Source organism: Equus quagga, chromosome 22 (assembly GCF_021613505.1).
Source record: "Equus quagga isolate Etosha38 chromosome 22, UCLA_HA_Equagga_1.0, whole genome shotgun sequence".
Lineage (NCBI taxonomy): Eukaryota > Metazoa > Chordata > Mammalia > Perissodactyla > Equidae > Equus > Equus quagga.
In genome coordinates, this window is record NC_060288.1 from 19,007,614 (window position 1) to 19,017,986 (window position 10,373).

General features: G+C 36.5%; 1 protein-coding gene across 1 annotated transcript in view; it reads left to right on the forward strand.

The window, feature by feature from the left end:
- The window catches only part of VPS37A (VPS37A subunit of ESCRT-I), a 42,014-nt gene that overhangs the window by 23,621 nt on the left and 8,020 nt on the right, over positions 1–10,373 (forward strand). Inside the window, exons 5-6 of the mRNA XM_046648426.1 lie at positions 4,757–4,982; positions 6,472–6,542. Coding sequence (XP_046504382.1) covers positions 4,757–4,982; positions 6,472–6,542 — 297 coding nt within the window. The remainder of the gene's footprint in view (positions 1–4,756; positions 4,983–6,471; positions 6,543–10,373) is intronic.

Genomic DNA, 10,373 nt, shown 5'->3' on the forward strand with positions numbered 1-10,373 from the left:
TAATTGACCGTGTATGCGTGGGTTTATTTCTGGGATCTCTGTTGTGTTCCATTTATCTATGTGTCTGTTTTTATGCTGATACCATACTGTTTTGATTACTGTAGTTTTGTAATATAGTTTGAAATCAGGGATTATGATGCCTCCAGCTTTGTTCTTCTTTCCCAAGATTGCTTTGGCTATTCAGGGTCTTTTGTGGTTCCATACATATTTTAGGATTGTTTGTTCTATTTCTTTGAAAAGTGCCATTAGAATTTTGGTAGGGATTGCGTTGAATCTGTAGAATGCTTTGAGTAGTAGTATATTTTAAAAATATTAATTCTTCCAATCCACAAGCACAGAATATCTTTCCATTTATTTGTGTCATCTTCAATTTCTTTTATTAATGTCTTGTGGTTTTCAATATATAGATTTTTCACGTCTTCCTAGGTATTTTATTTTTCTGATGCAATTGTAAACGGAAATGTTTTCTTAATTTCTTTTTCTGATAGTTCATTATTAGTGTATAGAAATGCAACAACTTTTTGCATATTGATTTTGTATCCTGCAACATTACTGAATTTGTTTAGTAGTTCTAAAAGTTTTTTGGTGTAGTCTTTAGAGTTTTCTATATGTAATGTCATGTCATTTGCAAATAGAGACAGTTTTACTTCTTCCTTTCCAATTTGAATGCCTTTTATTTGTTTTTCTTGCCTGATTGTTCTGGCTAGGACTTCCAAAACTGTGTTGAATAAAAGTGGTGAGAATGGGCGTCCTTATCTTGTTCCTGATCCGAGAAGAAAAGCTTTAGGCTTTTCACCATTGAGTATGATGTTAGCGCTGGACTTATCTTATATGCTCTTTATTTGGTTGAAGTACGTTCACTCTTTACCTGGTTTGTTCAGAGTTTTTATCATAAATGGATGTTGAATTTTAGCAAAAGGCTTTTCTGCATCTGTTGAGATGATCATCTGATTTTTATCCTTCATTTTGTTAATGAGATTGATTTGCAGGTATTGAATTGCCCTTGCATCTCCATAATAAATCCCACTGGATCATGGTGTATGATCCTTTTAATGTATTATTGAATTCAGTTTGCTAAAGTTCTGTTGAGAAGTTTCGCAGCTATCTTCATCAGGGATATTGGGCTATAATTTTCTTGTGTCACCCTTGTCTGATTTTAATATCAGGGTAATGCTTGCTTTGTCAAATGAGTTTGGAAGTATTTCCTCCTCATCTGTTTTTTGGAAGAATTTCAAAAGGATTGGTATTAAATCATCTTTGATTATTTGGTAGAATTCACCAGTAAAGCTGTCTGGTCCTGGACTTTCGTTTGTTGGGAGGTTTTGATTACTGATTCAGTCTCCTTACTACTAATCAGTATACTCTTACTTTCTATTTCTTGATTCAATCTGGGTAGGTTTTATGTTTCTAGGAATTTACCCATTGCTTCTAGGTTGTCAAATTTGTTGGCATATAATTGTTCATAGTAGTCTTTTATGATCCTTTATATTTCTGTAGTATCAGTTGTAACATCTCCTTTTTCATTTCTGATTTTTTTTGTATTCTAAAGCTCTACAATTTTACTCCCATCCCCCACGTTTTCTGTTTTTGATGTTACATTTTACATCTTTTTGTCTTGTGTATCCTTTAATTAGTTATTGTAGTTATAGCTGTTTCTATAACTTTTGTCTTTGTGCCTTCATACTAGCTTTACAAGTGATTAATCCACAACCTTTATTATATATTTATCTTTACTAGTGAGATTTGTACTTTCATATGTTTTCTTGTAACTAATTAGCACCTTTTCTTTTCAGCTTAAAGAAGTCTCTTTAACATTTCTTGTAAGGCCAGTTTAGTGATGATCAACTCCTTTAGCTTTTGCTTATCTAGAAAATTCTTTATCTCTCTTTCAATTCTGAGTGATAATTTTGCCAAATAGAGTATTCTTGGTTGGAATCTGTGTTCTTTCAGCATTTTGAATATTTGTGCCACTTCCTTCTGGCCTGCAAAGTTTTTGCCGAAAAATCTGCTGATAGTCTTATTGGGGGTTCCCTTGTACATTACAAGTTGTTTTTCTCTTGCTGCTTTTAAGATTCTTTCCTTGTCTTTAACTTTCGACATTTTAATTGCAATGTTTCTTGGTGTGGTTCTCTTTGGGTTCTTCCTTTTTGGAACTCTCTGGGCTTCCTGGATCTGGATGTCTGTTTACTTTCCCAGGTTAGGGAAGTTTTTAGCCATTACTTTTTCGATAAGTTTTCTGCCCCTTTCTCTCTCTCTTCTCCTTCTGGGACCCCTATAAGGCAAATGTTACTTCACTTGATGTTTTCCTAGAAGTCCCTTAAGCTGTCTTCACTTTTTTAAATTCTTTTTTCTTTTTGCTGCTCTGATTGGGTAAGTTCCACTGCCCTGTCTTCGAGTTCACTGAACCTTTCCTCAGCTTCACCTAGTCTGCTGTTGGACCTCTGTAGTGCATTTTCAGTGCAGTTATTTGTATTCTTCAGCTCTGTGACTTCTATTTGGTGCTTTCTTATATTTTCTATCTCTTTGTTGAAGTTCTCAGAGTGTTCATCCATTCTTCTCTCAAGTTCAGTGAGCATCTTTATGACTATAATTTGAACTCTTTGTTGAGTAAATTATTTAATATCTGTTTCATTAAGGCTTTTTTCTTAAGTTTTATCTTGTTCTTTTGTTTCGAACATATTTGTCTGTTTCTTCATTTTGCTTGACTCTCTATGTTGGTTTCTATGCATTAGATAAGACAGCCACTTCTCTGTCTTGAAGGGTTGGCCTCATGTAGGAGATGAACGTTATCATTCAACCCTGACCTAGCTCTTGATTGTCTCTCCAACTTTTGTGATTGTCCAAGCAGCCCATATTTTTAACATCTCCCAGTAGTTTTGGGTGTGCCAAGGCCTGTCAGTGTCCCACAGGGGAGGATGTCAGTCAGCACCTAGATTCAGGCTAATTGGAATCCAGACCCTTAGGCAGCAACTTTTAAAGTATTCAAGTATATACAGTCCTGTGGGACCTCAGTCGTAAACCCCACTGGCCATCAGAGCCAGGCCATCTGGAGGTGTCCTCTGTGTGGCACTCTCAAAAACTGGGGCTTTAGATGAGTGTATAAGCTCTTTCTGAGAGATACCAGTGAACTCTAGTGAGGCAAAAGGAGAGTGCAAAGATGATGTGTACTGGCCTGTGTTCCCTTAGAGACCTCTGTAGGCCTCTAGATGTCGGCTGAACCAGAAGCGTGCGCCTCCAGGACAAGCAAATAGGCCTCTTTCACAGAAAGTTTTGGGGGGGAGTGTTTCAGTCTGCTACCTAGGCCGTGCCCTGGGGTGGTAGCCTGTCCAGAACTGTCTCTCCAATTGTTACTGTCTCATGGGACCCTGGAATAGAAGCCCTCCTTCCCTCCGGAGCCACATGATCCAGGGACATCCCCTGGGCAGCAGCTGCAAACCCAGAGCACCAAACAAAAACCGGGACACTAGATGCACATAGAAGCTCCCCTCTGGGAGATATTGGTGCTCCAGAGTGTGGCAGAAGGAGAGCTCAAAGATGGCATCCACTGGTTGGGGCAAGGCAGATAGGGAACATAAGGATAGAGCCTGCCAGCCTCTGTCCCCAGGGACTTCCTGCAGGCCCCTGGATGTGTATTAAATTACAGGCCTGCCTCTCATGCTGATGCTTTAAGATTAGAAAATGAGCCTCATTCACATAAAGTCTGGGCACCTCTCAATTGGCTACCTCTGCACTGGGCCCTTGGGCGAGTGGGTCTGAGCATGCAAGCCCTTTAAGAGTTGTTTCTCAGTTTGCTATAGCCTTGTGGGTCTTGTGGATATGAGCCTCACTGGTTTTCAAAGGTGGATGTTTTGGGGCATGTGCAGGTCCTAAACGTTCAGGTGCCCAGTGTGGGGTTCACACCCTTCACTCCTCAGGGACAAGCTCTAGGTTTTGAGTTCCCTCCCAGTTGTAGGTCGCTGCCCAAGGGTGAGGTTTATGGGGAGATTGTGTCCCAGCCTCTCCTACCTGCTTCGGAGTGGTTTTTTTCTCATTTGCCCAATGCGTAGGAGTCGTTCACCTAGTTTTTAGGTTTTTTTCAGAGGAAATTTTTCCATATGTAATTGTAGATTCACTGTGTCCATGAGAGGAGCTGAGTTCAAGATCTTCCTACATCACTATCTTGAACCAGAATCCAAGTATTTATTATCTTGCAAAAATAAATATTATCTGATTAAATCCTAAGTACATACTGGTATACAGCTTTTTCTAATATATATACATGTTTTTATATGCATCTCTTTTTAATATTTTAACATTTTTAGCAGCTCATCTGTGCATTTAATTTTACTTTAAAATTTTCTAGAAGAGTAGTCTTGACTTTCAGTCAGATTTTCCCAATATAGTGAAAGCTACTAAGCAGCTTCCACTTGAATAAATTTTATGGATTAAATGTTCTATGTTCCCTCTATGAAGATACTGACTGATGCTAATGGAGTGCCCAAAACTCAATAATGGCCTGTCTATTCACTTCTACTCTGACCAGTTGAATTGTATGTTTTTCTAAAACACTTTTCTTTTTCATGGAAACCTCACTTCTTACAGGGGTTCATAGTTTTTCAATTTACATAGTATTTAATTCAGTTATATAATTATAATAAGTGTCACCTGCAGTAAAGATCCCATCTATAATGCATAACCATTGTTATTTAGAACAATTTAGGAATAATTTTACAAATTTATCTCTAAAATCTAATGTTTCTTCTCTCTTTCTCTTTAGTTTATACAGTAACCCAGGTGGGATGCCTCCTTATGCTTCTCAGGGGTTTCCATTTCTTTCTCCATTTCCCCCACAAGAAGCTAACAGAACTATCACTTCTTTATCTGTCGCTGACACTGTTTCCTCTTCAACGACAAGTTATACAACAGCCAAGCCTGCTGCTCCTTCATTTGGTGTCCTTTCAAATCTGCCGTTACCCATTCCCACGACAGACACTTCAGCACTGGTTGGTATCTTCAGTTATCTATATTTTGTACCTTTGAGACATTCATTCAATCAGCAAACATTATATGCCTCCTTGTGCCAGCCAGTAAGTTAGGCACCAAAGATAAAGATTAAATTACATTTTAAACTCAGGTAACAAACTCAGAGAGGTGACCAACAAATAATCAAATAATTGTAAATAAGGAACTTCCAATAGAGTAGAAAAGATAGTCTAGAGTTATGGTGAAGCACAGTTGAGGGAATGGTCAGTGCTCTCAGGGACCAAGGTAGAAATAGACAGGATGCCTTTATAGAAAATGTGATTCTGGTCTTTTTCAGCACTTTATCCTTAGCACTTTATCTGCAAACCGTGCCTGATACCTATAGTAGGTGTTCAGTTAAAATGAGGCAGATAAATGTATGAATTTATCTTGAGGCCAGATTTTGAGAGATGGTAATGAATTTGCCAGGATGACAAGGGGTTCTGTAAAGCATTCTTTAAAGAGCCAGCAGCACTGATGAAGCTGTGGAGGCATAAACCAGATGGCCTATTTGTGAAGCTGCCTAGACTAGATCTCTGGCTGTCCTGTAGGATGGAGGCAAAGGCAGAAGAAGCGATCATGTAGGAGAAGCAGGTATCAGATTGTGGAGGGTCTGCTATAGCATGCTAGGGGGCTTCAGGGGCCTCATTGATTTAAAACATTCTGTGTTCTTAAATTAAGCTGAGAACTGTTGCCATATGGGATGTTACTGAGGGAGAGAGTCATACATTGTGCATAAAACATATAAAAGGATTTAAAAACCATATAAAAGGATTTTTAACCCTTAGTGAATATCACCCATAAAAATACTCAAATAGTGTAAAACCTTATTATATCCAACTTTGCTAATTTTAATGTTTGCAATAGTGTAGAATATAGACCCAGGTGGACTTTTGTTTCCCAAAAACTTTCATCATTGTATTAATGAGTATTATGAACAAACTACAGTTAGTAGTATAAACAAAATTACAAGAGAACTTTTCGAGTGTCCTCAATTTTAAAAACTTATCTATATTTAAACAATGGGCACTCTATTCCTGATCTACCCTACTGTCTCATCACACTTAGGTATGTAACTATTCAGACTTTCACCAACTTTATGCCTAATGCCTTTCACTTGAGACAAATGTATTCATATTATATCAATGAAATCCACAGGTAATTCTCTGCACTTGTCACAGATACACTGAAGAGATTTATTTTATAGCCATATACTTGCCCAAGAAAGACAGCTAACACAGGTGCTCACATCCCCACAAAAAAAAAAAAGTAGCCCTATATGTATAAAGCTACACTGAAACAAATAGAATGAAGAAAGAAGGGGAGAGTAAGGACAATGTAAAGTGTGAAGATGAAGATGTCATAATGAAAACAGTTAGGGGATGTAGTAAATTAAAAATGACTTTCATAAGTAAATAGGAGCAGTCAAAAAGATAGCTGAAATTTAATACCATTTCAAATTCTCTTTAGATAAGCCAAAATGGTTTTGGTTACAAGATGCCAGATGTCCCTGATGTGTTTCCAGAACTCTCAGAGCTAAGGTAAAAAACTTTGAGAGTAATGTTGGTATTTGTTGCCTATTTTATTTGTAAATATGAACCAGATCATCATTTTCATATCCATATTAAATGAAAAGATTTTTTTAAATCTCACTATTCCCATATTGTGGTTGTCTTAGTTGGGAAAGTTTTATAAATCAGTTTTATGTCTTATAGGTTGTATTTATTGAGTGACTAGTATGTACCCAGAGATTTTTCTAGATGCTAGGAATGATATAATAGTTACCAGGGATAACAAGGTCCTTTCGCTTTCTTTTGAAAATTATTTCTGAATACATTCTTCCTGGAGATTTCAAAATATATCTTGGCCTGTTTTAGACATTTTCATTGTTCCTTTGTAGGTAGAACTTTGTACATAGAGAAATAGATTAACGTTCTCATAAAGTAATAGCAAGGTGTTTTTATAGAGGCAAATTTTACTCAAATTTATGGCAAGTTTGTAATATTCAAGTTTAAGGTACCGTTTTTCATGGAACTCTGCTCCTCTCAGATGCTCCATGATTAGAGTGTTTTGTGGCCACTCAATTTTGGGAAGCCTTCCATCCTTTATACTCCAGTTGAAGGTTTACAATGTTGATGAGGCTGTTACTAGTAAGACTACTGAATGCAATTAAAATTTTTCTTTTGCAGTTCTTTTTTTCTTTAGCATATATCCCACCAGGGATGTACAGCCAAATACCCATGAGAAATTCTATCATAAAAAAATGAAGTTTAGCTTTATTTGACCCATGTTTCACAGTCATTTTTAGGAAATAGTGATTTGTTATTTTCTGCTAATAATAGTAAATTAAGGAAGGTTTACCATATACCACATACGTGTTAAGAGTTCATATGCATTGTGATGCTCGCAACAGTTCCATGAAGTAGTACTATTATTGTTCCCATGTTATAAAGGATTCTTTCTTTTTGTTTCTTCCTTCCTTTTTACAAAATTTATTATGAAAATGTCCAAAATATAACAAGGTGAACCTCTTTGCTTGTCTTGCTTCATATACCCTTCTTCCAGCTTTTTTGGGTAAGTGTGGGTATGGGTCAGGATTATTTTAAGCCAAATCCCGATATTATATCATTTTTACCCACAAGTTCTTCACTAAATTTCTCCACCAGGTAAGGACTTTTCTTTACCATAACCCCAACCTACATCCCTCATCATACTTAACAAAATTAATGATAATTTCTTAATATTATCTCATTTCGTCAATGTCTTAATAACTGAATTTTTTTGTTGATAGTTTATTTGAATGAGGATTCAAAACAAGGTCTACCAATTTCATTTGAATACTGTATGTCTCATGTTTCTTTTTTCTTTTCTTTTTTTTTTTAAGATTGGCACCTGAACTAACATCTGTTGCCTAGTCGTTTTTTTTCTTTCTCCCCAAAGTCCCCCAGTACATAGTTGTATATTCTACTTGTCCTTCTAGTTGTGCCACGTGGGATGCCACCTCAGCATGGCTTGATGAGCAGTGCTATGTCCTTGCGCAGGATCGGAACCAGTGAAACCCTAGGCCACCAAAGTGGAGTATGCGAACTTAACGACTTGGCCACAGGGCCAGCCCCTATCTCATGTTTCTTTTAATCGTCAACAATTTCTCCCCACCTTTATTAACATATATATAAGTATATATGTATATACACACACACAAACATATACATACATACATACATATATTTACATATACATATAAATACATATATATGATACATATAAATTGTACTCATATTGTTTTTATATATTTATTGAAGAAATTGGTTATTTGTCCTATAGAATTTCCCATATCCTGTTTTTGCTTGATTGTATTCTTCTGGTACCATTGAAGATGTTCCTCTATTTCTCATATTTCCTTCTATTGGTGGCTAGATCTAGAGTTTTGATTAGATTTAGTATCAACTTTTATAAAATCATTGCATTGTACACCTTAAGCTTACACAATGTTATATGCCAATTATATCTCAATAAAGCAGAAATAAAAAGATTTAGCTTCACTTCTTTTGGTAAGAATACTTACATCATAATTAGACTACACCCTGTTACATCGCGTGAGGCAGCAATGATGTCTCCTTGCCCTATTTTTAGGGACATGAAGATTGAAACAGGTTGAAACTCCTGAAATCATTGACTATCCATTACTTCATTAAGAGTTGCAAACGTGATTTCCTACTGCCAGAAATAGCCAGAATTCAATGAAGAAGAATGTTCCTAAATCAACTATTTAGTAGACTGAAATATGTTTCATACAGGAAAGGCAAGATAAATGCTTGATTTTTTTCTCTCCATCAATTCTCAGAATAATGAGTTGATGCACAAGCAAGCTCCAAAGGTTCTGATAGGCAAGGGGTTTTGTTTTTGTAGTTTTTTGTGTTATGAACTTTAAATTTTTAAAAAAATATGTTTGATGTGTTTTAATGTGTTTAAATCCTTATTCTTTTTTATGCTTAAACAGTCCAATCTTTAGTCGATAGGAAACCCTTCAAGTTGGCGTCTCTATCCTTTCTGGCAAAACAAAAATGCCATGGGCTCATCATGAACATTTCTTTTCCCTGACGTGAAGTCAGCCCTTTCTCTGAAAGGCACATGTTTCTTTTTAAAATAACAATTCCAGGGGCTGGCCCGGTGGCGCAGTGGTTAAGTTTGCATGTTCCGCTTCCCAGCAGCCCGGGGTTTACCGGCCTGGATCCTGGGTGTGGACATGGCACCGCCTGACACACCATGCTGTGGTAGGCATCCCACATATAAAGTAGAGGAAGATGGGCACAGATGTTAGCTCAGGGCCAGGCTTCCTCAGCAAAAAGAAGAGGACTGGCAGTAGTTAGCTCAGGGCCAGTCTTCCTCAAAACAACAACAATTCCAGTGTTATTGCTGTGATTATTGAATGAAGAAAAAGTTTTGTTTATTTTTGTTTTTTCCACTTCTTTTGTCTTAAGGATATGTCACACTGAGATGATAGCCAAATGCTGCTTTTTAAAGTCTCTTCAAATACTACTCTAGATGTTTATATAACTCATTTATTTCCATTTGCTTTGGGTTTTAGAAACTGCTTTTTTCCTTTTTTATTTAATTTTGTTTTTAAATTATATAATGCTTTTATATGGCTCTGTAGTCCAGACTAGAAGCTACGTTCAGAAAGGGTTAGCTTCTGTTCCTGTCCTGCCCAGTTCCCTCTTATATGCTATGGATATTGATTTTTGTTTTTGTTTTAGCCTTCCATGATTGCTTTTCTTTAAATATTTTATGAACATATGTACACACACACAGAAACATACACATATCTTTTATTGTGACAGCCACACACCTATCAGCTAAGTAGGCACAGAGCTTAAAATGGGGAGATTGTTATGGCTGTTCATGCACCCTAGTCTTCACACTGCTATAGTGATTTGACACTATGTTCAGACTATTTTATGTTCCATTGCAGTTGATGTTTTATTTGCTTTTAAGGTTATAATTTGCCTTCTAATGTGTACATATGAAAATAAAAACAGGCATATCTCGGAGATATTGCAAGTTGGCTTCTAGGCCACCACAATAAAGCGAATATCACAATAGAGTCACGTGAATCTTTTAGTTTCCCAGTGCATATAAAAGTTATGTTACACTATACTGTAGTCTGTTAAGTGTGCCATAGCATTATGTCTAAAACAATGTACGTACCTTAATTAAAAAATACTTTATTGCTAAAAAATGCTAACCATTATCTGAACCTTCAGTGAGTCATAATCTTTTTGCTGGTGGAGGGTCTAGTAAAAAACACAGTATCTGCGAGGTGCAATAAAGCAAACCACAATAAAATGATGTATAAAGCAAACCACAATAAA